The sequence below is a fragment of the Poecilia mexicana genome, unplaced genomic scaffold (genome assembly GCF_051168715.1).
Source record: "Poecilia mexicana isolate PSO_F unplaced genomic scaffold, ASM5116871v1 scaffold_11, whole genome shotgun sequence".
Lineage (NCBI taxonomy): Eukaryota > Metazoa > Chordata > Actinopteri > Cyprinodontiformes > Poeciliidae > Poecilia > Poecilia mexicana.
In genome coordinates, this window is record NW_028263380.1 from 13,013,689 (window position 1) to 13,040,853 (window position 27,165).

The 27,165-nt window shown below is 41.0% G+C and overlaps 1 protein-coding gene across 1 annotated transcript; it reads left to right on the forward strand.

Moving 5' to 3' along the window:
* tinagl1 (tubulointerstitial nephritis antigen-like 1) lies at positions 1-27,156 on the forward strand. Its single transcript, XM_015002286.2, has 12 exons — positions 1-493; positions 3,274-3,584; positions 5,963-6,029; positions 11,229-11,321; positions 11,448-11,562; positions 16,462-16,588; positions 16,705-16,855; positions 16,945-17,131; positions 18,304-18,349; positions 19,628-19,751; positions 23,783-23,828; positions 23,989-27,156. Exons 2-12 carry the CDS (start codon positions 3,281-3,283, stop codon positions 24,148-24,150), a joined length of 1,422 nt encoding a protein of 473 aa, XP_014857772.2. The 5' UTR covers positions 1-493; positions 3,274-3,280; the 3' UTR covers positions 24,151-27,156.
* Positions 27,157-27,165: the final 9 nt, after the last annotated feature.

Here is a 27,165-nt window from a genome sequence, read left to right on the forward strand (position 1 = left end):
AGTCTGCAGCTACTCTCTACTGCGAACACCTCAGATAAGAGTTTAACTCTACATAGTAAATGTAGGGCAAATTCACGGCTGTAAGTGAAAAGGACAGCTTCTTGGGTAACAGGAGACTAAACCAAGAGTATATTTCATCATGGAGGCTTCTGGGTGATAAGGAGAGGAAGGCTGCTCACAGATAATCAAACTGAGGAAGCTACTAGAAAAAAAAAAGGCTGTATGAGTGGAAGAGAGAGTTTGCAGGAGGCAGTGAAGCAGGGGACAGGGCCCGGAGTGAATGGGGGTGGAGGGAGTGGTTAGCGGTGCTTTCTGCATGTATATAGAGAAGGCAGAGTCTGACAGAGCAGATCCTGTTAGAGCGTGAGCCTTAGAGAAAGGAGGACTGACCTTTCAGACTCGCTACCTGTGAATGACTTCCTGAGCAACACAGCAACCGAACTCTGCAGGTGTCTGCTGGATTATAAACTCAAGATTTCTGTTTCACTAACAGGTAACAGCTGATTTTGCTTCTGTGCAGCAGGTTTGTTTCCTATGACGGATTCCGGGCAGGTGCAGCTTTACAGTTTTCAGACTTACATTGTTCTCAGCTTACTTCAACATACTTCCACAACATCTGCTGAACTTTATTCTCTTTTCGTGTAATTTATGACTGCATACTAGCCAAGGTGTTGCTGTTTGAATTTATTTACTTTCTGGGTGTTTGACTGAGTGGCACAGCATTCTAGAAGATTTATTACGGAAAGATGAATGCGAGTTGGAGATTGAGCAATTTTTATGAGCCAGTTTGTGTTTGTCTGGTCCTCTTGTGCCACTCAGAGAGCTGTAATCCATTCACTCACCTGTTTTTATTCAACACTTAAGGGGGATTGTAAGACCATCAATTACCCATGTTGGTGTTTCACAGACAGGACTGTGAGTGGGAAATAGTTCAGGAAGACCTCTTACAGACATACAGAGAATTATCTGGTGGGTGGTGCAATGATATCTCCAAAGAAAGTGAAACAGTGACATGAGCAGGGAGAGAATTTTAAAACGTCCGCTACAACCAAAATACTGCGTTGCATTAATTTTAGTAGAGGTTTAAGATACGCGTAATGCTTTACCATGAATTATTCTGCAAAATTAATGTCCGATGTTTTAAAATATTGAATTTAAAGATAAAAATTTCTTTAAAAAAAAAAAAAAAAAAACTTTGACTTTGAGTCCATTTCTACCACTGGAGTTGGTTTTCATTTGAACAATTGCTGCTGAGATGAAATCGATGTCTGTCATGTCACCTCTGAACTCTAATCCTTCTGTGCAGTGACAAGCTGTGAATCTGAGCTTCTCAGCTTCCGCCGTGTAAAACGTGCACGCTCATGTATGTGTGAATGTCTGTCGGTGCTGAGGGTCCATCTGCCCCGTGGCTGCAGTGGCTCGGCTACAGCAGCTGTCCTGGTCGGCCATATGGCAGCTTTTGTTAAATAAGCGGGAGTAAAATTAAGCTCGAGCATTAGTCTACTAAGCTAGTTAAACAAAGTGTTAGAATGTCACCAACAAAATGGTTTTGACTGCTTACATGCATTTTAATCGGGCAGCTTTTAAGTGAGCTTAACAGTGGAACAAATTATTTAAATCCCAACCAACTTTTAAGTCAAGAGAAATTTCAATATCACTAACGTTTAGAAAGATTTTACTGAAATTGCTTATTTTATCTACTCAAATAAACTAGCTTCTGATTGTTTTTGCTTGACACAGCAGACAATTTTTGACACCAGCTAAAAAATATTCCTCCATGAATAAATAATTGATTGTCTCTTAGTGAGTGAATACAGGCAGTGGGTGAACATTGGGTTCTCAACGTTAATGTGTTAGCGCGTGTTATTTATTTGCTAGGCTATCAGTGCTCGACTCAAACTTTCTCCAGTTTCCTAATACCTATACTTAAACTATTTTCTACTTAGTAGCTAAAAAAAGCACAGAAAAATATTTCTGTGCGTTTACGTTACTCTTTGTCGTCGCAGAACATGGCAAATGAGACTTTTGACTTCCTAAAATGCTTGGATTTGTAACCAATCTAATCTTGATCAACGTGACATTTGCAAGCTTCTTTTCTTGATTGAAAACTAAACAATTTAATTAGTTAATACTTAGCAACTTCCAAAATTAATTTTTAACCCTTTGGAGATTAGAAATATTTTGGAATATGTTGCTGCACATTACAGTACCTTATCAGAGTTACCATGAATTACTTTAAAACGTTGACCTGAAGAGGCCTGAGCAGCTCTGTGAACACCTGGGTGGGTGTTTTATTGCACTGCTTTGAATCTGCTTCAACTAAACTCTTGTCTTAAAGAGCGGACCTCCTGCCCATCCTGTGCTTGCCGTTTGCTTTCATGTTTTTGTGCGTGGGTATTGGACACCTAAAAAAAAAAAAAAAACGCATTCAGGCAGAGTACAGCCTTGCTATTATGTGCGTAATGTTCATTGTGAGTGGATTCCTGATTTGACAATCAAAGATGCTATTTATGTAAGCAGCTGGGCAATTCTTCCGGTACGTCTGCACGGACCCACCCTGTCAGAAACCTGAAACCGGCGCTCTCTCCAAGGCGCATCCGAAACAAGGGAATGCATGGATCAGAGTTTGCAGTCAAGCCCAAATAGAGCAACATGTAAACAAGTACAAAAACTGGACTTTGTCATTTTTACTATAGAAGGAAGTATTTTTATAATAAGACACAGTCACATACAAACAAACACCAAGCTCTGACATATTACTTCTAATAACCGTGCTACTTGCCAGGCTATTTTAAAGCACTCACTGTCCCAAAAGTCCAGGAATCATTTTGTGGTTGTTTTCATTTCTTTGCTGAAGCATTTTCAAATTTGGCTGCAGTTTGTCTTGGCTGTTTTAAAGGAAAGTCATGAAAAAAAGGTCAGTCTATAAGAATCCCATTAGATTGTGTTTGGACCATGAGCTCCTGATGTTGCCCAGACTTCTGTGTAGTGTGTGTGTGTGCATGTGTGTGCGTATGTGTGTGTGTGTGTGTGTGTGTTCTGCCAAGCTTACGGCTCAATGGATGTGTCTGGGTGGGAATCATAGAGCAGCATGGGGTATTGGCAACTGTCCTAAATGAATGATTCATTACTCTCTAACCTCCATACTTTAGAAGTTTAAAATCAAAACGAATTGGTTTTAATGACACATAAAACCATGCTCGTGTGGAATAAAATCAACTTTATACGTTCATTTCTCAAACCGTTCCACTTCTTCTTCTTCGTTGGTCACAGATTGGTGATGGGTCCTATTGTTTTGACTGCGCTGGTGCTGCTCCTGGCTGCGCAGGAAGGTTCTGCAGACAGAATCCAAAACAGAAGAACCAGAAGGGAGCTGGCCAGTCCTCTGCATGCCGGCGGCATCAGGGACCCGTACGGCTCCTACTGCCACAGGCGAGGAGGCTGCTGCCCCGGCAGAGACGACCTGTGCACCGTGCCCTACCTGGACACCATCTGCTACTGCGATCTGTTCTGCAACCGAACCGTCTCCGACTGCTGCCCGGACTTCTGGAACCGCTGTCTGGGCGTCCCGCCACCTTTCATTGGTACATTAGGGTGATATGTGTTTGTGATCAGAGCTGTTGAGGCTCAGTCACAGCGGCATACGGCACTCTGCTGACACCTGCAAATGAACCACAGCGACACATTGTTTCACCGCCTCTACAAAGTTTCAGCTGCAGCTGCGACAACTATGAGCCAGCTTTGTTTCAGATCAGAGAATGAAACCCTGGAAATGAACACAACTCCTTTAACGTTATTGGTCACCGTAAAATCCTCTGCAAAAAATATTCATTCCAGCTAAACATTTTCACATTTCTCATCTTATGACAACAAACTTGAATGTATTTTACTGAGATTTTATGTGATTGGGTTGGGCTGTTTGATGAATTTACCAAACATCAGATCTTGTTTATGAGAGTGATGTTTTTTCCTCTCTTTTTTGTTACTCATATTAGTTAACTTCCTTTGCTCTAAAATAAAGACAGAATGAACTTAAAGTAGCAGTCCCACTAAACCTGAAAAGTATTTCACAAGTAAAGCACGTTTACGTTGTTGGGTCAAAGTAAATGTGTGCAGATGGTTCATATTGCTACCAATATCAGGTAATTATCAGTATACAGAAATATTTCCATGCCAGACTAGGAGTTGATTCAGAGTACAGCAGATATACATCAGTACACTATTTATTGATTTGTTCGTTTATTTGTCTATTTAATCATTCATATTCAAGTGCGTTATATTCCATTCATCAGGTCTACACAGTTATTTCTGTCAGGACATTTAAATCTGTTGGTCCAATGTTTCCCTAAAAAACTGGCAGCAAACATTATTGCTTCTCTCCTCTAAATGTTGCTGTTCCTGTTGATCAAATCCAAGCGTGTGAAAGTTCACAGCTTCCTGCTATTTTAGAGAGTAATTTTACAAATTAAAAGTCTCACCATCTGGATTATTGTTTTATGATATTTCAGGTATTTCTGTGTGACCAGATGAAAGTATGAAGTTAAAACGGTTTTTAATGAGCTAAAAAATAAAAATAACTTCTCAATTGTTTCACAAAAAAAAAAAAAAAATCTAGGTCAGAGTAATGAAATAAAATAAATTAAATGACGAAATATTCAGATGGTATTTTGTCCTAAGTTACACAACCTTAGTGTAGAGCATTTTTCACAATTCACTGGCCCCAGTTTCAGCATTATGAAATGATATAACCACAAATAATTTCAAAATAACACCGGTTGGTTGAATATTTATAAAGTAAATTGCAAACATCAAACAGCTGGTATAATATAACTAACAGGGAAATATGATTAGCATTCTGCCCTCCTTGGCAGAATTCAGTGCAAACACTTCAGCAAGCAAACATTAACTGATTCTCCTCTCCTCCAACCATAACAACGAACACGTGGCTGCGGTTGGACCGCAGCGGCCTCAGCACCGCGCTCTCCGTGCAGAGGTGGAGAAGGTGCCTTCGAGAGCAAAGGCCTTCAGTGGCAGAGATCAGGGCAGGAAACAGTGGGCTTCTTATTAAATAGGAATGAGGAGGAGGGGCGTACGACTGAACCGGAGGAGATCAGGAGAAAGAATGTGGGCTATGTGGAGGGCAGGGGAGACAGGCGACGAGGGGAAGAGGGGCGTAAGCAGGTGTGTGTTCTCTAGTCAGCAGGTCTTTGTGAGGTGTGAAGCCGCATCATACTTTGCCAAACATCCTATTAGGAATAAACGCATTCCTTCCAAAAGTGAGAAGTGGGAGAGATTTAATCTGTAACTTTGCTGCAGCAAGTGAGTTATGACAGACCAAGTCAGACAGCTGTGAGTTTGGAGGATTGGTGTCGAAGGTCCTGGCCATAAATCACAATCAGCTCAGGGGACCTGTAGTAAACTTCGTGCCAAGTCATTTTTTAAATTCCACATGGCGCTGACACCCTGAACAACTGTAAATCAGGGGGCAGATAAACAGTCACAGAGTCTGTCGCTGAGTCAGTGGAGTTTCCTCAGTAGCCGGGTCCGAACTTCAAGAGGAGGAGGGTCAAAGTGATTTAAAAAGAAGCTGAAGTTGATTCATGGTACCTTAGTCAGAAATGGTTTCCCTTGCTGACGGATTTATGTGACAAGAAGTGTTTTCCTTCCCTCCGCTCCGGTGGAGAAGCAGAGTATAAAATAGGTAAACCACGAGAGCCCGGGAAGCCATGGGAATGGAGGAAAGGAGCTAACTCCACATTCCTACACTGGATTACTGGAGCTCAGAGCTACTTAGACCTCACATAAGCTTTATGTGTGTGTTTGCTGCATATACACCCTGATATGTGTGTGTCCATCTTGCGTCGCTACTGTGCTGGTATTTCTTTCAGATTAGTTAGAGGATCAGTTTTGTTTTACCACATCAAACCTGTGTATATTAAACCCCGTCTCTGTCTCTTTTCAGATGTCTGTGAAAGAAATGGAAACAAGTTTTATACAGGGCAAACATACAAAGAAAACTGCAATTTATGGTATGTAAGCCCTACTTTTCCACTCTTTTTTTGTATCAGCCACACATATGGCTTCAAAGTTTAATGTTTTTCCTTCACCTATTTGGTGGATTTTTCTCTGTGTTCTCTCTACATGCGTTCAAGATTATAATAATATAAAAGGTAAACAGTTTAAGTTGTGGTCGAAACAACCAAATATCAACTGCTTAACAAATGCTTTTATCTCACATTTGTGTCCTGCAAAAGCTTTCATACCCCTTGAAGTTTTACCACACTTTGTTACAATCACAAATCTTGATTTGTTATGTTATAACTACAAATGACTTCAAAATAGCTTCTTTTTTTTTTACCAACGAAAAAGCGAAAGGGGTTTCCATTCATCCTTTCTTGTTAAATAGACCGATCAGTGATGTGTCCACCTGCAACCTTCACTTTTGACATGATGTGCTGAACCTTGATGTCTCCAAATGTGGCGCTTGCAGTGAAATCTAAAGAGTTCAGTTTAGGCCTCATCCCACCACTCTATATCCTCTCAGTGTTCGATCTTCAACTGCTCCAGCGTCTTATTACTTCAGGAGTTCAGCTTCGCTGTTAACATTGCAATTACTAACTAAGTTCTCTCTACTTTTACCTTTCATATCACTTTGTGCAATACTTTAGTAATAAGAAACTTTTATTGGGCATCAATTTTTAGTAAACCAGCTGATTTTGATGAGCAGATGCAGCAGTAGCATTTTCTAAACACTGACAGATTTCACCTCTTTCTCTTTTTTTTTTGTTGCTTTTTTTATACTTCTTTCCAAATCATTTTGATCATGTGTTCAATAATTATCCCCTATACATAACTTAACTTATGGACTAATTTAAATAAAATAACAGTTCAGTAGTCTGTGTCTGTAGCAGCAACACAACTCAAACTAAGACAAAACAAGACCCATAAAATCTCCCCTTATCTCCTATTAGCAATATTGTGTTTACAGACAGCTGTTTCATGTTGCCCTGAGTTACACGGCCAATTTGATTGTAATTGAAGTAGTTTTCCTGTTTAGCTTCTACTTTGGCGTAGATAAAAATGCTATTAACTTCAAAGGACGAAGCTGAACCTGGATCCAGTGAGACAAAGCAGCTTGGTGCTTGTTTTGACTCCTCGTGTAAATTCCAATGTGAATCTTCTTGGTAGTGTTGATTTATTTTTCCTGTTTGCTGATCTTGAAGGACGTGTTTACATCTCCCTCCCTCTATTCAGCGTTTCTGAAAGCACGATTTGGAAAGACTTTAAGTGTTAGCAAGCGCCGAGCGACTACAGAGTCCATGTGGTTATTTTTTTGTGTTTTTCTGCAGTCGAGGAGAGACATGCAGCACATTTGTAGAGTAAAAGCAGGAAGAAATGAAAGTTAAATTTCTTGCCTGTCAAAGCGTGGGCTACATTCATACTGACTGATCATTATGACCAATTCTGGAAATCAGTGGTGTGTTCAGTTTAGGATTTTATTTGATTGTAAGAGAGACCTCTGAAAAATGTTTACTGGGAACATTACTTTATTTTTGGTCATAGCAATTTTTTAAAGCAAACCAGTCTGACCCCTCAGCTCAGGGAAAACTGCAGGACTTTTATGTAAACTCTGCAGCAGCAAACAGTGAAACAAAACCAAAAGCAGCAACTTTTTCAAAAGGTTTAACAGGATGACCTTTTAAAGAACAACAGGGTGTAAAAAAAAAAAAGAACTCATAAGAACAATTACATGAATAGAAAAAATATTTTTGTAAAACAACTTTTTTTTTTTTTTTCTTTTTTTTTGCATGGCCTGCCTTGGCAGCTTAGACACCCATTGGGTCGACACCCAACATCTTCAGACAAAAAGTATATGTTTTTAGTCCTGCATGTTCAGTACAAGAACACAGAAAACTGTAGAACTATTTAACTGGCAAGAAGAACAACACATTTCTCTCTAATCAGGAGATTAGAGAGAAACCAGCTGATTTCTCTGTCAAGCCATTGTCAAGCCATTTGACAATGGCTTTTAAAACTGGTTTCTCTCTAATCAGGAGATTAGAGAGAAATGTAGTTCAATTAGTACTTCAAGAGCAAAACTCTGAAAAATCCTTCCACTGGGAAACCTCCCAGTGCAGTGTACATCTTTGCAGTAACCATGCCCATTTGCCATTCACACAAAAGCTGTCAGGCAGCACACGACTAAAAGGTTCGGCCCGGTTAGTGTGTCAACCAGACGCTGCGGGATCCCCTGAACCAGAACTGCAGGAAAAGAACGATGTACTTTTTCTTCTGATGCAGGAATGGGGAACAAATTCCTCTATCCTTGTGAAGTATCTACAGGTCCTTTATCTTCATAAGTGTGTTTTGCAAATTTGAAATTGTGTTTTTATGATCCGCCTGCAGTGCTGAGTTTTAAGCTTTTGTCACTTTTTTTGCTCACGTGTTCTTGAGTGTGTTTTGAACATCAGAATCCACATGATCAATGCTATAAAAAAAGACTAACAGAGCCAGATGGATTATGACCCCAAAGTAAGTCCAAGCAGGTCAACAGAAAGCTCAGTGCCTTTCTGTTCCTGATGCTAAACCTGTTTCCCCATCTAGCAGAAAATTCTTATGGACGCATAAGCTCCCACACGTGCTCCATGAGGCCATACGCATGGTTTCTTTAAAATGCTACACCACACAACAATGACACAGAGGGGAAACTGACACTCCCTTTTCCTACTCCGCTTATTAATTTGCCAATGTGTGTTCTCTTAACCCTGCAGGGTGGAGATCACAGTTTCCTCTTAGAGCTGACAGCCAGCTCTCAGCTGGCTCCCTCTAAGTCGTCTCGTTAGCAGCAGCAGTCAAGCCATTTAAAACTTGACTCAGTTTCTCCTTCATGTAGCTGCTGGTTGTAATAGAACCAGGGGAAGCCTGATTGTCAAACTAATATAGAACTGACACTTCAAGAAAGCCCTGCAGGGTGATTTACGCCTCTCCACATTACAGTTGATGCCTGAATCTACTCCGACTGGAAAGAATGTGTTGCAGAAGAGCTTATGAAAAGGAAAAAAACATCCTAATATGCATCTTTTCTTGCCTGTCTGATATCTTTCTGAGATCTTTTCTCTGTGGAAGCACCATGTCTGTGCATAATCTTTATGAAACATCACACTTCCTGGACAGTCTGAAGAATCTCACCTTGATTTGGCTTCCTGTGCGTCCGTCTAGATGTCAGCCAATGGCATTAACTCCAAATCTTAAACGCACAAGGTTTCGAGACACTGTGCAGCATGTCTGAGTATGTATGTGCATGTTCTGTTTTTTAATAGGTAGTGTGGACGTTAAATATGACTTCCCGTTCTTGTCACTGCACTCTCATTTTATTTCAAAATCTCCCTTAATGTTCATTACTCCGTCATCAAACACATCCCCGCTGTGCCCAGTCATTACTGTGCAGATGTGCTGCCTTTCCTGGTTCTGAGATCCATGATGCCTGTATTCTTGTATGAAAACGAAAAGGCCATCACCACTTTCTTCCAGTTGAAATATTTTCATGTTCCCACTGAGAAACTAGCCAGTGCTTTGCTGGTGTCAAATCTCCTATTTTAAACATAATGTGAAGTCGTGAACTCGAGCATTGCCTTTGCACATACTGGATGTGTCTTAGGCACTTTGGCAGGAAATGCTGCAATCAGACGAGTTACTCATTCTGCGGGTTTCTGTGTGAGTTAAAGGGTAATTGAGCCTGTCCATCACTGTGCATGCTCAGTAATTGCCCCAGGTAGGTACTTTCTTTGTAAATGGTGAACCATCCCATACAGTCATCAACATCGTTTCCTGATGACTTCATTTCTTGAGCAACTCCTAAAGTAAAAACATTTTGTATAATGCTACATTTATGATATTTCTGAGCTCTAATAAATTATCTCTGGTATGTATTCAAAATAAACCAAATTTGATATGAGCGTATGAAAAAAGTTATTTTTATTTATGCAAAAACATTTTAAATGAAGCAAAGGATGTAATTGGAATATATAATTTATAATTTTCCAAGTTAGTATGCAGAAGAGCTAAATTTCACATCATCTGGCATAACTCTGAGCACTAGACAGCAATTGAGTGTTTACAATGAGAATATTTTTATGTCTTGAATATGCATCGACATGAATAAGCAGTGAAGTGAGTTGAAATTGGAGCTAAGTTGGAACCTCTATAAACAAAGTCTTTACGGAGTTTGCATGCATCCCGACTGATTCTGCATCCTCATGTTATTAAAACCGTTCCCATCAGACATTAAAATCCATTCAGAACCCAAAGATCATAATTGCTTCTCACAGATTGGGCTTTTGGTTTGAACAATAACCAGGAAATTTGCTCATTTAATTCCCCCGAATGATTTTAGGAAATCAAGTGGGATCAAAGAGGCCTTTCTGCAAGATGATGAGACAGTTCTTAGCCGTTCATTGTTGCGTTGCCGTTAAGTTCAGCTGTGTTGAACTTTTAAAGCTCTTTGGTCAACAGCAACATAAAAACATGTGTAAAACAGCTTATTGTTAAAATTAAGAGATTTTCAGGAAGTTTTAGTCATTTACCCTGATGCGTAAAAGAAGAAAAGACAAACTAAATCCATGTATTTTTCACTGACTCATCCGCGTGAGTCAGCTGTCTGATTCAGTTTTTGTCACGCACAATTTTTTTCATGGACAGTGCTGGAGCATTTTTTGTGTCCTGACGTTAAAATGGTGAAGAAAACGACATATTTTTGAATTCGGGTTGCGTAAAAAATTGTTTTAGTTTTAATAAAATAATACAAAATATGTTGGTAATTCAGAGCTGCACTCCCTCAATTGTCAGACAACACAAACACATGCAGACACACTCCTCCAGAGTGAGTCATTAGGAAGGAAATTACTTCAAAGCATCACAGCAATAAAAGTCTGTGTGTGTCATTATTCATATCCTGCTGTCTTATCTCACTGTCTTGTAAAACCTGACTGGTTTTCTTCATCTGAACGTTTCCCTAAATCTTTCCGTATTTTTCAAGTTTCTTCCTCTTTAGTCTAATCTCCTTCTAGGAATCCCTCTGGGAATCTGCACACTCATCTCTGACTGGGTGTTTTTATTGGAGTTGATTTTATTCATTGTTGATTTTATAAATGCGACTAGCGATTTTGTGCAGCTGCTGTTAGCGTTCGATGACCCCAGCCCCCCATGCTTTCTGTCTTGGTGTCTTGCAGCACATGCGGATCCTCGGGACGCTGGGAGTGTGAGCAGAACGCTTGCCTTATTGAGCCTGACGTCATCAATGCCGTCAACCGAGGAAACTACGGGTATAAAACAAACACGCAATCATGAAGTTAATGCATTTAATTTCCGTTTTAGTGTGGAGGCTTTTTGAAGATAGAGAGTGATCCACTTGTTGCGAGAATTTTTTTTCTTATTCTTTCTGTTTTCAGATGGAAAGCTGCAAACTACAGCCAGTTATATGGCTTGACTTTGGATGAAGGCATCCGATTCAGACTGGGCACAAAGAAACCTTCCAGCACTATTATGAACATGAACGAGATTCAGGTAGATCCAATCCTCATGCCTGCGAAGAAGGCTAAGCTGCCTCGACTTTGTCACATTTTGTAATATTACAAACACAGATGTCAATATATTTTGTCAGGATTGTATGAGGCTGTTGCCTGGTTCAAATTCTTGCATGTTATCCCAGTGCATGCATGGGCTCAATCGGGTCCTCTGGCTTCCCACAGTCCAAAGAACATTTGGTGTACCCCTTTTCTTGCCTATTGACCACTGGAGATAAGCATCAGCCCCGTTTTGGCCCCACAGAGATGAGCAGTATAGGCAACGAATGGATGCAGTGGAACAAGACAAAAATGAGCACATATTTTCTTTTCTGAAAAGAAAAGGAAACATTTTTTTATGAGAAACATGAACATTGTTTGCACACTTAAAGGTTAAGATTTTTGCAATTACAATACTTCAAGCTCTGTCAGGATGGAAGAAAAGTATTCTTGAACATTAATTTTCATGTTCTGCACTCCTTCTTGGCCATTCAGACTCATAGATATAACTTGATATATATCTATATATATATATAACTTTGTAGCTCTGATTGTCTGACTTGGGTTGTTTTCCTGCTGGAAGTTGAACTTTGACAATATCAACTTCTTCTGCTGTTTGTACTTCTGCGTCTCCTAACAGGTTTATTTTCTGTCCTGCATGTTGTTCTATTCATTTCCCCATCAGCACACATCCCATAGTATGATACTGCCAACAACCACGTAACAAATTTTGTTTTAATCTAATAATTCAAGACCTTCACAGAACACATTAACCCTCCTAGTACCAACCTGTCGGCGCCGACAGGATTCGGCTTGTGTAATTCTCTTAACCGTAATTCCTGAACGGTGCAACGTATCAGAAAAATTCCAAAAGTACAGAAAAGCTGAGACATTGCGCTTTCAAGGCATATATGATACATTACGGTAGCTACCCGGGAAAGTTTGATATGAGCTTGACCAATCAGAAGAAAGATTCATGGTTGCGTCACATTTGTCACCCAAGCTACTTTGTATCATAACTCGTGAATGGCTGGCCGAATTAAAAAATGTTCAAAAGTATCTGAAAGTGCATAAAAAGGGCTTTCCAACGGTGTATCACATCTGCATGTTGCAATAAGCTTTCCATAAGATTTTTCCGTTACGTAATTTCAATGCGAAGCTAAGCATTGCATCCTCGGAGCAGCGGTGCGAGAGAGAAAGGAGACGACGGAAAAGGAGACGGCAGAAGACAATTTGAAAGATATGTATAAACGAAAATCAGAAAGAATAATCAAGAGTCGCAGAAAGGAACATAACGAGGAATATATTACTGGGACAGAACCAGGGTATGTAAAACACGCCGTTTTTTCATATGTATGCTGCACAACGCTAGCTAAACGCTTAGCTTCATCTTCATTCCTGCATAATTTGTGCAATAATTATTTATTATGCTGAAAATAGGAAATTATTTCCTTTCAAATTTTATTTTTATCTTTTTCATAATCCTGCTATAAATTTACATTTGTAATGAGTAGTTTTTTTGTGATTTTACTGTATATTTCTTTTACTTTAGGCCATTCTCTGAACCAGAGGATGAACTTACCCCTGGTCACAGGCAGGGTCGCAGCCACATTCGCAGTGACCAAGGAAGAGGAGATGTTGTCCGCAGCAGGTCACCATGTCGTTCCTCAGTAGCTGCATGGAAAACCACGCTTGACCCTGACATCACTCCCCCCCCCCACTGAAGTTCAAGCCCAAAAGAGCTCCTGGAGTTCAGCCACCTCTAAATTCCCAAGTCTCAACTCCAGGTGAAATGTTCTCCCACTTTTTTGATGAAAAAGTTTTGAAACTTCTGTGCAACAATTCAAACAAGTATGCAGTGAGAAATCATCGTAGTGGAAGAAATTTTGCCTGGAGTGAGATCACTATAGAGGAGATGAAGAAATACTTGGGTTTGTTACTGTACATGGCTTTGCTGGAGCTCCCAAAAGTTTCAGATTTTTGGAGGAAAAATACAATTTTCTACGTGCCCTTCCCCTCCACTGTCATGTCCAGGAACAGATTTAGGGTTATTTCTTCAAATCTTCATATCAGCGATCCAGCAGAGGATGCACTGAATGATCAGAGGAAGGGGACAGGAGAACATGACCGTCTCCACCGGGTACGACCTCTCCTTGAGATCATGAGGAACCGGTGCATGGCTTTTTACCATCCAAAGCAGCATCTGTCAGTTGATGAAAGAATGGTGGCCACAAAAGCCAGGATTGGTCTGAAACAGTACATGAAAGCCAAGCCTACTAAGTGGGGGTTGAAGTTCTTCGTGCTGGCTGATGTGAATGGCTACACTGTTGACTTCTCTCTTTACCAGGGGAAGTCAACAGTATCGTCAGGGAACAGGCTCTCCTATGATGTGGTGACGTCACTAGTAAATAAAGATTACCTTGGGTTGGGTTATATTATTTACTGTGACAACTTCTACACAAGCCCCCTCCTCTTCCGCTACCTGGGTCAGCAGGGATTTGGGGCTTGTGGCACTTACCGGCAAGGGAGGGTCGGTGTTCCTACGACCACAGAAAATGCCCTGAACCGAGGGTCACCGAGGGGTTCCATTCGATGGATCAGGGAGCACGACCTTCTCTTTGTAAAGTGGATGGATACAAGAGAAGTTTCCATCTGTACAAATGTCCATCCAGTTTACAAAGGGGAGACAGTGCTCCGCTGGCAGAAGACAGAGGATGGGAAACGCCAGAAGCTGCCTGTCCCCAGACCAACAGCTGTGGGGGAGTATAATAAATTTATGGGAGGGGTTGACACTTCCGACCAAATGCTGGGAACACACTCCACCAAACGACGAACCAAGAGGTGGCCAGTAACCGTTTTCCAGCACTTTCTGGACATTGCTGTCACCAACAGCTTCATCCTTCACAAGGAGCTGTGTGCCAGTAGGCACCAAAAGCCGAAAACACGACAGCAATTTCAGGAGGAGGTAGCTGCATCTCTTCTCGGCGTTTCACTTCACAGCATGTCTGAACATCACCCCTCTGAAGACCACTTCCCTGTTGCCACGAGCCAAAAGCAGGAAAAGGCCCAGAGAGCCAGCATGGGGCGACGACAGTGCACTGTGTGCAAAAGAAGCACCCCATGGCAATATGAGGTGTGCAGAGTGGGACTCTGTGTGCAGCTGGAGAGGAACTGCTTCAGAGCCTTCCACAAAAAATAAAAACGCCTGAAATAATAATAAAGAAAACAGGCATAAAATCTTGTAAATTGGAGGCCAGACTTCACAGTTTTCTCTGCATTTATGGTATATGTTGAAAATTGAAATTGTACATCTCAAATTCTTTGCCCCTGTCATCTGAAAGTTTTTATTCAGTAATAAACCTGAAAATTTCAATTCCGATTTTTGTTTTTTTTTCTCTTTAAACTGTTTTTTCACAATTTTTAATAGACAAAAATGTTAAATGACCATCAAATACTGAAAGCTGAGGGTGTTTTGGAAAAAAGAGCAAAAATTCAGACTCATTGCACATTTTTAAAAAATTTTACAGCCATAAAATCAAAAAATGCCAGGCGGACCAGTTAATATTATGGTCTTAAGAGGGTTAATATTTCCATCTACATTGAAATAGATGAAAAAATAAAAATAGAAACAGAACTTGATACTAAAAAGCATCTAAAACATGTTGGGTACATTTAAAGAGGACAACACTTTCCGTGATTGCCGGAGGCTGCATGCTCAAGCAGCAGGTGGGAATGCGCCACTCGGTTGTGTCTTTTACTTCTTTACAGGCTCCCACATGCTTCCTCGCCAGTGAGCCCCGATCAAAACATTTTTCACTTAATGAGGGGGTTTTGTTGGTATGCGATAGAGGCCCTCCTCTCATTGGCTGCATCTTTGTTTACATTCTGCCCAGACAGATTACATAAGACGGAAACAAAACATTGAGCAACAACTAAGATGAGGGAGGCAGGATAAAGAGCAAGCCCCCGTTTACTTCACGCTTTCCATCCCCACCCAAACAGACTCCTTCTTCTGCCATCGGCATGTCCTTACCTGTGTCCCTACCAGCATCACAGCCCGTTCGCACCTCCCCCGAAATTGTACGGTCTGGGATGCTGTGATTACATGACTTACTGTAGCTGAGAACCCCAAACAAAAACATACCTGCCAACATATTCTTGCACAATTTGTCTCTTTTGTCAGGACGGCTGCATTTTGGACTTTGACCCTGTAAATCTCAAAACAGCAGCACATTCCTTAGTTATATATCAAGCAGCTGTCTCTTTGCTCTGAATAACGCCGTCATTAATCAGTGGAATGTGGCACAGGTAGCCAAAGTCCTCATGAGACAGAGGGAAGTTCGTTAGACAGAAGCGTCTGCTCCGTTATCACACCTCGCCGGCGGACTGGGCGAGTGTCCAGCCTCGAGTCTGCTGTCTGAGAGTTATCTGCGAATGAATGCATGCCTGAAAAGTGCATTCGGATTTACACTGATGTAACCGTACGGTTCAACGGGGATCAAAGGTTCTTGTGTGACCCAGGTCTAAATGGTCCTAATTGCCTGTGCAGAAGCCTCTTCCACTGTGGAGTTGCTTAGCAAACTTATGTAATCTTGTTGGGACCCAAACTTGTCAGGCAAAAGTATTTTAATTGCTCCTTTTACATGGAGAGGACAATTGTTAAATATTTAACTGTTCTGACCTCACTGGACTTCTTTGCACATTCTTCTTCATATCCAGGAGTTACATAAGCCTGAATGTTAATCGGATGTATTCATTTTCAGGGTATATATTAACATTTTACATAACTGTTGATGCCAGTGCAGCCTTTGAACCTTTAAATTGCAAAACCAACCAACCAACCAACCAAACAAACAAACAAACCCCGTGAGTTAAATACTGTTTCATTCTGCTCTTACAGATGAACATGGACCCTCTGAACGATCGTCTACCGCTCTACTTCAACTCACTGGAGAAGTGGCCCGGGAAAATTCACGAACCGCTGGATCAGGGCAACTGTGCCGCCTCATGGGCTTTTTCAACTGCAGGTGGGTTTTGAGGAGAACTCCCTCTGAACGGAAGACGAATATATTCAATGTTATTGTGAGCAAAGAAGCACAAGCGTGAACAGGCACGATGTTTAGTCTTTGCGTCCTTTCACCAGCTGTGGCATCCGACCGAATCTCCATTCAGTCCATGGGTCACATGACTCCTCAGCTGTCGCCCCAAAATCTTATCTCCTGTGACACACGCAACCAAGGAGGCTGCGCAGGAGGCCGGGTAGACGGGGCCTGGTGGTACCTCCGGCGTCGCGGGTGAGAACCTCGCGTGCCGCGCAGAAAACAAACGCACTCTTACGTGTACAAAAGGCTGAAATTATCTTCTTTTTTTGATTTTATTAAAGAGTTGTGACAGATGACTGTTACCCATACCAACCTCCGCAACAAACCCCAGCAGAAGTGGGGCGTTGCATGATGCAGAGTCGCTCAGTGGGGCGGGGCAAGAGGCAAGCCACACAGCGTTGCCCCAACACACAGAACTACCACAACGACATCTACCAGTCCACACCGCCCTACAGGCTCTCATCCAACGTAAGAATTGCACAACCACAAAAAAAAACTCTCATAAACAGATCAACAGCAACTCACAGGAAGCATGTGTGCATGCATAAACACCGACAAACATGCCTTCTCACGCGCACAGCGCCTCACGTAAAATGAGATGAAAATCATTAGATTCTCCACATTTAATTTTCCATGTAAACTATGCACGGATTTGACAAACTTCATCATGCAGTAGACACAACCCACTTGATTTATTGTTTAGTTTTGATTTATTGATTTACTAGTGAGTGTCTTGCAGTATTATGCTGAGTAACAGATCTACAGTGTTCCCTATGTTTATTGGTAGCCCTGATTTTAGAGAGAGAGAGAGAGAGAGAAGTTTTCTTTGGATTATCTGTAAACAAACGGGGGTTTGCATCTTTAACTTGTTGTAAGTACCCCCTTACTAATATGGATATAATATTTGTTTAATATTCACAGTTATAGGAACAAACTACTACTACTATTATTCCAGATATATTGCTATTTTGTCTTTATTATGCAGATGATAAACATGCAGAATGCTGTATTTAATTTATCTGCACGAGCTTTATGACATTTTTTATACTAATTGTTACAATTTAGCATGCCTTAATTTGAAATATTTGGACAAACAAATCACTGATAGTATTACGCCGGCTTACAGACTCCACTTTAGAAATGTATGTATAAAATTTACCGGAAATTAAATTGATGTGTTTTCTTTTTTTATGTTCTGAGTGCCATTTCCTTTACAGCCTCTAGGAGTTTAGCAAATCAGAATATCAATGAGTGGACATAAGAGCATGTCATTAAAGCAGTGGAGTTACTCGAAATAATTACAGTAAAACGGTAGCGTGCTTTCTTGATTCTGACTATAAAAGATGCAATGTTTCATCTCCACTGACCTGCAGCCAGGTTTGGGTTTTATCTGCCAGCATCAGTCTGCTGAATGACATATAATGATTTTCCAAATCATTATAGTCCCTTGTTTCTGCCCTCTGACTGCCTCTGGAGTCAATATGGAAAGCATTAAGAGCAGCAGGCGCTGATAACTCAATTTCTTATCTGAGTTTTTATTCCAGGGGGATTTGATTTCATCCTCTCTGTTTCTCAGACCCAGATCGGCCTGTCTCGTTCTCCCTCGGCTGTAAATTGTTTTGTTTTATCTCGTCTTTTAGGAAAAGGAGATTATGAAGGAGATCATGGATAATGGTCCTGTGCAAGGTAAGACATTTAGCCTAACATAAACCTGAATTATTTCACTCATTATGGTCATAAATATAATTTGGCATCCTAAATCTTTATCTAGACAATCTTACCCTGTAATGCCATGTTTGACCCTCTGACCCTTGTGACTTTTGTCCAGGTTTTCAACTCTGACCCCAGTAACCGAGTCAAATAATTTACTTTTATACCAAAGTGGTTGACCTGATTTTCCTGTCTCTGTCTGATGCTCATCTGGGCCTGTCAAGTACTTTAAAATAGAAAAGTCACATGTCTGTGTGTCTGCAAAGTGCGTGTGCTTGCGTGCGTGTGCTTGCGTGCGCGCGTGCGTGTGTGTGTGTCTTTTCTAAACCTCTGCTAGCTTTGAGCACATTGTTATTGTTCAGAAGAACAGGCAGGAGGACTTCTTGGCCTCATATCAAGTTTCCCTTTTGACATTAAAGTTGCTCCTTGTCACAAAGCTAACAGGGCATGTGTGCATGAGCTTTGGTGTTACATTTATCAACTTTGTTTATGAGTCATTGCAGGAGTAAGGCACTCTCACTGTGCCTTGTGCACAAATCAAACCTCTTGAACTCTTACGTATTCTGTTACGTTACACATTTTATTTAATCAAACAGTGGAAACTTGCTAGGTGGGAGAAACAGTAAAACATGACTTTTAACTGCAAGTCCGCATGTCTCCATCATCTTTGCACATGAAAACACTACTGAAGGCCTCTCGACTTCTTCTCATATTAATGCTTTCCTTGCCCAAACCTTTCAGTTTAGTTGGATGTCTTCCAGGCTTTGCAGTTCTGGCATAATGTTTTTACTTTCAGGCGGTGGATTAAAGAGAGCTCTGAGATGCTGAAAACCTACGATATTATTTTATAACCTAACTCAGCTTTAAGTTTGAAAGCTGAGTGAATAAGAGGGGTGAATATAAATTCACAGCATGCTTTTCAGATTTTTTTTTTATTGAAAAAATAAAAAATGCTTCCTTCCAGTTCATAGCGATGCCCTAGTTTGCATTGGACTTTTCTTTAAAATCGTGACAGAAAAAGAGCTGGTGTGGTGACAAAATAAGAAAAAGTAGTTTTACAAGAGACACACACAAGAACACACACACAAATACAGATTATCCTTCCCTGGTGTATGAATATGTTTGTCTTTGGGGCCCAGTTGCTCTTAAATTAATCCATATTTGGATAAGATTTTATCCCCTCACTATTACAGATCCAGGGAAGTATGTGTTTTAATCTGCCCTCTAATTATTCCTGTTTGTTTGTTCTTGCAGCTATTATGGAGGTCCATGAGGACTTCTTTGTCTACAAGAGTGGGATCTACAAACACACTGATGTCAGCTTTGCCAAACCGCCGCAGTACCGCAAACACGGCACACACTCGGTCAGGATCCTTGGGTGAGTTCCTGCGATACAGTTCCAGTTGACAACTGGTCGTTTTTTGGTTTGCTGGTGGCTATGAGATTCTTTAGGTTGAACATGAGCACACAGAATTTTAGATGTGACTTTTCAAATGTTGAGTGTGATTTATGAGTAGAAAAATGACACAAAAACTGCTCAAAGTCTGGAGATAAATATTACATTGTTCATTAAATTGTGAGTCTGTTTTCCCTTCTTTCATACATAAAGGTGCTTATGAGAAGGTGGATTACTCCTTTATGGAGCAGCTGTCTGATTTGCGTTGAGTTCAAATTCTCCCCTTGCACGTGTGTTTGCCCAAAGCCAAAAATGTTCTCGTGAGTAAGCTTCCCACCCAGACTCCTGCTCTTAGAGACACACCTTTGGCTCCACTCCTCGGTTTGCTCCAGACAGCGTTCACCCTTCCCCCCATCCTGTAACTACGGTGACCGCAAATATGCAGGCAGGTAGCCGACTGACACACCTGGAACTGCCCACCGCCACCCCGTGTCTCTCGTTATTCCTCCGTCGCCCTTTCTGCTTTCGGGCCTCCTCTCCTCTGCTGGCTCTCTGTGCTCAGACAGTCCTGCTTCCCGTCTTTTTCACCTCCTCGAATCCAGACTAAAATAAACCCATTATCATTTAGACAATCTCCCTCCGCCCCACTGACAGGTGCTTGTTTCATGCTGCTGCACGTCTTATACGTAGGACAATAAGAGGCCAGAGGTTTCGACCTTTGAAATATCATCAACAAGCCTTCTACTCACAAATATTTGACAAGAATCTTCCCTGGAGTTCATCGGGCAGGTTTTGACACACGTCTGTCGTTAGACAGATAAAATCTCCCAAATGTGACGTAAAAGTAAGAAAAATGAACAACAGTTCTGTCAGAGTGTCTACCACAGGGGTTGAAGAATATGTTTGGAAATAGTTGTTTATCACTGTGTGACCTGATCCCACAGGGACAACTACGAAAAACTCCAGACAGGCTGATTAAGCCTGATGATTGAAGCATCTTTTCATTTTTTCTTTTTTTTTCTACCTGTTTGATCAATCATGGGAAACTTATCTGCTGCTTTCATCGTCATCTCTTTGAGACGATAACAGGAGCTTCAAAATGATTCTCCTCTTGAAAACGTTGCATTCATTTATCTTTAGATCCCCCCCTGTGAGGTTTTGTGGGACAGCCAGATTCACGAGGATAAGAGATCGTGTCTTTGATGTAGGCAAGGTTAGATTTAAAAGACGATGCATTCAAAGACGCACCACCTGTTGATCTGCGGACAGCTGTGATGGTGGATTTACTTTTAGAAGAGGTTGCTCAGTTGGTTTTGGGGATCACAATCTTGTCAGCTCATCCAAACAGACGTTAGAAAATGTGATCATTGGATCGTTGATTAGAAAATCGCCTAAAAACGATACACAATAAAGTTGAATTTAGAAAATACTTCTCATAAGTAAAATATGGATTAATAAAACACAGAGTAATATATTTTAATTGCTTATTCCTGTTGATTTAAAAAAAAAAAATCCAAAATCTGGTTACTTAGTGTTTCAGTTGTTGCTTAACTCGTCTTTGTGAGGTGGCTCTTATTCAGTCCAATCTCCTCAAAACTTTTGAACGGACTTTGCTTCACAATCCTCTCAAAGCTCTCGTCGTACCTCTGACTTGTGTACCTTTTTCTAACACAACTGTGAGCTAGACACTTGTAGAGATAGGGTAGGGAATCACTGTCTGCTGGACAACTGTCAAGTCTGCAGTTTTCCACGTGGTTGTGCAGGCCATGGCGTATCATGTCGAGGTTAAAAATCCTTCATGCGGGCGCGGCGGTGCGACCCGTATACAGAGGCCTCGACTTGGCCGTCGCAGGTTTGAGTCCTGGCCTGATGCCTTCTAAAATTCTTCAAAAAACTCAAAGACCAACAAAATAAGCATTGATACTATTGTTTATCTACATGTGAACAAATTGCTTTTTCACAGATTTAAAATGGACGTGCAGTAGGTTTACAACATGGACCAACCAAACTGGATGCAAACTTTCTCTTTACCCAATTCCGTTTTTGGTGGTAAATGCTGACGTTAACATCGTTGTTCCTCAGCGCTGCTCTCGTTGAGTGGATGTATCTTTGGCAGGTTCGTATGGAGATGAGGTAGTTGAGGGCTGGCTGTGGTGTTTTGCGGTGTTTTGCAGCCCAAACCTGCTGCAGGCATTTGTGTGCTTACACAGGCCAAATCCTGTGGCTGTGTGTCATTTAAGCCCAGGGCCTGGGAAAGTTTGCAAAAAGAGCATTGAGGTCCAACGTGGTGGAAAGAGCATTGTCTGGGACGCTGATCCTCACCTCACGGGACAGAGGAAGGGGGATCAATCGGCCTGAGAAGGGGTACGAAGGGAGGCATGAGGGGAGTGTACGCACGGGCGCAGTGGTATGTCTATCATTGTCCGTAGGTGAGTGAGGGAGCTTATTGCGGGTCTGATAAGAGATAAGTATTGGTCTGATTCTGTCTGGATCTGTCTCTACCAGTAAATACGCTGGAAGGCATGCACATGGGATCTCTCCCAGACACACACATATAAGTACAGGTGTGTTTGTTCCTCGTTCTCAAACACCGACCTCGATTCCCTGCTCTGTTTCACACTCCTCTTGCCGCATGTTGTTGATACAGCGGCGTCTGTTTTTAGTCACGCCGACGTTTGACCACACTTAGGAAAACACTAAGCCCAGACGGTGATGGACAGCTGGCACTGCCGACCGGCCGGCCGGGGTTGGGGAAAGCATATTAGTTGGCAGAGAGTCCGACCTTCCGCTCTGTTTCCCCACATTCCTTTGCTTTATAAAAAGATAACAAGGGATTGGACACCGGGAGTCCTTTGGGAAATGAAAGGCCCGGAGTGCAAAAACAGGATGGGAATTGGCTTTGGGAGAATGTTTTGATGATTCTAAGCAGAGACCGAAGGGGCTGGCAGCCGGGCTGGAGACCATGATGCCAGGGTTTCCGGAGAGCAAATCTGTTGGCAGGCGCAAGGAGTAAAGATAAGGTTCACATGCCGTGCCTGTATGTTTTGAGATGTTTTATCCTATGTTGGTGGACCGAGGTGGTGTTCATTTCCTCATAGCCTATCCCCCGTTTCCATGTCTGAAGGGCGGAAATGCCCATCAAAACGGGGAATTCCATGTTGTTTGGATCGGAAAAGCATCTGGGTGTGAAAAGAGAGCGACAAAGCTATAAATAGCTGGTTTTCAAGATGTTGTTGACGAGATAAAAATAGTTCATACAGTTAACATGTACTTTACCCTGACTGTCATGTTGTATAGAAATGTTTGCAACAGATATGTTTGGAAACATGCAGTTAAATGTCATAGAATGCACAACTCCAACTTTTTTACAGTTCTACTTTGATATAGTGTAATGATGCAAAATGGATTATTTTTAGATGTTAATTTTTGCTGTTGGACTGTTACAGCTTCTTTAATTTCAGTGTTTTGGGGTTTTACCAGAACGAATGTTGGCACAGTGGAAATAATTTCGGCACTAGAGCAGAAACTAACATCTGCAGACTTATTTCTGCTCTTGGGGTCGCAGAGCAGAAACAATGAAATAAAGGAAAATGAATGGCGCTCCTGAATTGGCTGCTTTGCAAACAAAAGCCAATAGAGTCCAAGTAGCCTTTCACAAAGGTGTTTCAGCTTTAGATATATTGTACAAAAGAATCTGGAATAGTCTTATTTTCTTCAAAAAATTTTGAGTTATGTTCCACAGAAAATTCAACAAATAAATGAATCCACACCTACTGAACCTCAAACAGCCTGGGGTCTTCCTTAGTGACCACTCAGATGACTTCTGAAAGCAATTGATTCTCCTGGGTTTTATTTAAGGGCATCAGAGTAAAAGGATCTTGAGTACACATGTGTACCACAGTTTTCACATTTGTATAAAAAATAAATAAATAAAAGCATTTGGTGTCTACATATGCACTACCTTAAAATCCTGGTAAAATACCTTAAAACCGTTTGCTTTGCTTTGTGCACAGGTGGGGAGAAGACAGAGACTATAATGGGACACCAAGAAAATACTGGGTATGTTGCTTTTTTTTTTTTTTTTCCAAAACACAAAGACGTTGCTTTTCATGTTTCTGAGCTGAAAGTGTCCCTCCCTTAAAGTAAAAAAAAAAAAAAAAAAAGAAATAATTTATTCAAATTGTTTATGGAGTTGCTGAATGATGGATTTCATTCTCAGATTGCTGCCAACTCCTGGGGGAAGAACTGGGGCGAGAACGGCTACTTCCGCATCGCTCGGGGAGAAAACGAGTGCGAGATCGAAGCTTTTGTGATCGGCGTCTGGGGCAGAATCACGATGGAGGACATGCAGCATCACCACCATCGCCGCAGACACATTTAAAAGAAGACTTTTATGATTCTGAACCCCGCCGCCCCCCCCCACTGTGATCTTTGCTTTTTTTGCTCTGCAGCGAAGAACGTCACTGTGTCCCGTTAACAAACAAACTGTCTGGGACGGCCACTAAGCTAAAACCTTGCTTTACAGTGGGGGGGGTCTATGCAAACACTGTTAATTCACCTCTTCATTAGAACAAACTGTTCAACTTTCTCTGTAGCTCAAGATTAATGTCACCAAAAAAAACAAACAAACAAAAAATGATTTGAAGCCTCTTGATTTTGCCTTATAGTCTCACACCTCAGGTATCTCCGCTCCAAAGACAACACATCCAGAAACATCCTGGCATCGGCTGGACCAAGCTCATATCAGAGACGATGACAGATGAAGAAGTTCAATCCGCTCCTTTTATCCTTCAGTCTCTGCTTGCTCTAAATCTATAATCCAGAGAAACCGGACACTGCAAGCAGAGCTGGGCGAAGTGGAAATTTGATAGGCAGATTATCAGACATCAGTCCCTCTGAGAAGGACACTCCCCCGCTAAGCGATGCAACCTGATAATATATCACAGATGACCCGATGATTTTAACCTGTCCGCCATACAAAAAGGCAAGGTTTTACCCTTTTCTTTGAATTATAGAGGACACTTCTCGGGCTTCTCACACAGTTTCCAAATCAACAACAACAAAAAATCAAGACAACAGGAGTTTTAAGGTCATCTCCTGTTTTAAAATTATTCAACATGTCTGCATGCTTGTGAAAGACGAAACGCTTCTAAGTGACATGACCATATTAGTGAATCACCTGGTTGCTTTAGCTCTAATGTCAGCCTAAATGCAGCAATTCATTTACAAATTAAAGCAACAATTCTCCATCCTCACAGTGAAAGACTGCAGACTGAAATGCCTTAATGAGACAGAGGCAACTCTGAAACAAGTGTCATTGTCTTAATTCTCTGTACGCTGTTACAGTTTATGTTCAAGATGTTATTTTTTGTTGCAGTTGTACATTAAAGTTATATTTTATATATGTGTTTTAAGACCAACTGTGTAAAAAAAAAATCCTCACATTTCACTTCTTTTTCTTTCCTTTAATGCTATTGTGCTCTCAATACAAACATTTTGATCGCATGGCAAAACTGCTGCTAACGCTCCCTCTCTGCCGCAGTATTCGTCTGGAAATGTTCTGTGTTTTATTCAGTGCCAAGCAAGTATTCACAAAACTTTTTTTTTTTTTTTTAATCATTTTTTCATGTCAATATATTTTTACATTTTTATGTGAAAGTCCAACACAAACTGGCGCATAATTGTGAAGTAGAAGGACAAGGAGTATCTGGATTTCTGGAGTCAGTCTTGGCTCAGATTCTCAATTGACTTTAGTATTGGACTTTGACTAGACCATTGTAGCACATTAATTAGTTTTGATTAAAGCAATTCCTTCGTAGCTCGGACTTTGTATTAAAATGGTTGTTCTCGAAGGGGAACCTCAATCACAGTCTCAAATCTGTCCAGCTTCCTCCAGTTTCCCTGCTTCTGCTGAAGAAAAGCATCTCTACAGTATGATACTGCTGAAATAGTAGGAAATCCTTTTCATTTTTTTTTTTTTTTTTTTTTTTGTGGACAGAGGATTGAGCGACGCTCCGTAAGACGTTCAGAGAATATCATTTTATAACGTAACTCATTTTTTAACTTCTCCACATCCTCCTCCCTGACCTGTCTGCCGTGTTCCTCCGTCTCAATGATGCTGTTTGTTTACCAACAAACATCTGATGTTTTCACAGAACGGCTTAGATTTATACTGAAATTAAATTACTTTCAGGTGGACTCCATTTCATCAGACGACTCCTGCGGTTAATTAGTCATGTTTTATTTTATTAACGGGTGTCAGAGTAAGGAGGGGTGAAACAGAAATGTATGTACACTATTTCAGTTTTTAAATTTTGAAAGCCATATGTAAGTTTTCTTCCACCGCACAATTATGCATTGATCTGTCAAAATCCCAACAGAATTTAGGTTTGCGGTTATAATGTAGAAAAAAAACAGTGACGAGGTTCAAGGGGTTTGAATTTTTCACTGTATGTAGAACTACTTCAACAAAAAGCAGATTAAAGTCACACCAGCCTTTCTCTCTTTTTTAAAAAAATCTTTTAAATGTCCTTTATCTTTATTTCTTCTTTATTCAGCTTCGCCAGACTTGAAAAAGGAAAGCTCAGTTTGTTATTAACTTGTTTCTTAGATTACATCCTGGGCCAGCTTCAGCTTTGTCTTCAAAAGACATTTCTCTCTCATCGTGTCTTGTGATCTTTAAGGTCTTTCCGTCTTTGCTTCAGGCATGAATGGGCAGAAAGATGTAAAAGCGCAGAGAAACGTCTGGATGGACAAGCAATGTGCAACGCGGCGCAAAATGGAGGGATTGCTAATAGGACGGTTGCGTGTCTTTTCCTGAATCTGTGTGTTTGTGTTGAGAAGAGCAAAGTCAGAAACAGATCAAAAGCTGCTAAAACATCTATGAGGAAGCTTCAGTCTTACACTTGGAGAAACTTCTTTTACGCTCTTCACACTATGATTTAAAAAACAAAAACGTTGTTTAAAAAGATAAACTGGTATGAAAGTAGAAAAACCCAAGAAATTATGATTTGACCAAAACTAGAAAAATAAAATCTCCAGGTTTTTTTTTCCAGGAGAGGGAAAACATTCTCCTCTCCTTTCCTTATGCTTGTGTTATTGCTGATTTCCTTTTTTTTTTTCTCCAAAATGTTGTCCATAGCTGCATCCCATCACTTGTAGAAACCCCCCTGGTAGCTTCAACGGACGTACACCATCAAGTCGTGCATTTGGAGTGAAATAATCCATGTCTGTCTCATTTGTGTGTTGGCTTTATTTATGGCGAGATGTGTAAATTATATTCTTTTACTTGTGCAATGCTTTAACAGCATCTGTCTTTTGTTCTGTGTGCACTTGGAACAATCCCAGATTAGCGTTCACCTCCTCAATAAATGTCTTTCTTAAACCAGCTCTGATC

Coding starts and splice junctions, on each gene's coding strand:
- tinagl1 (XM_015002286.2), top strand. CDS start 3,281: ATGGGTCCTATTGTTTTGACTGCGCTGGTGCTGCTCCTGGCTGCGCAG. Junction 18,350..19,627: donor GGATAATGGTCCTGTGCAAG/GTAAGACATTTA, acceptor TTGTTCTTGCAG/CTATTATGGAGGTCCATGAG. Junction 23,829..23,988: donor GGACACCAAGAAAATACTGG/GTATGTTGCTTT, acceptor TTTCATTCTCAG/ATTGCTGCCAACTCCTGGGG.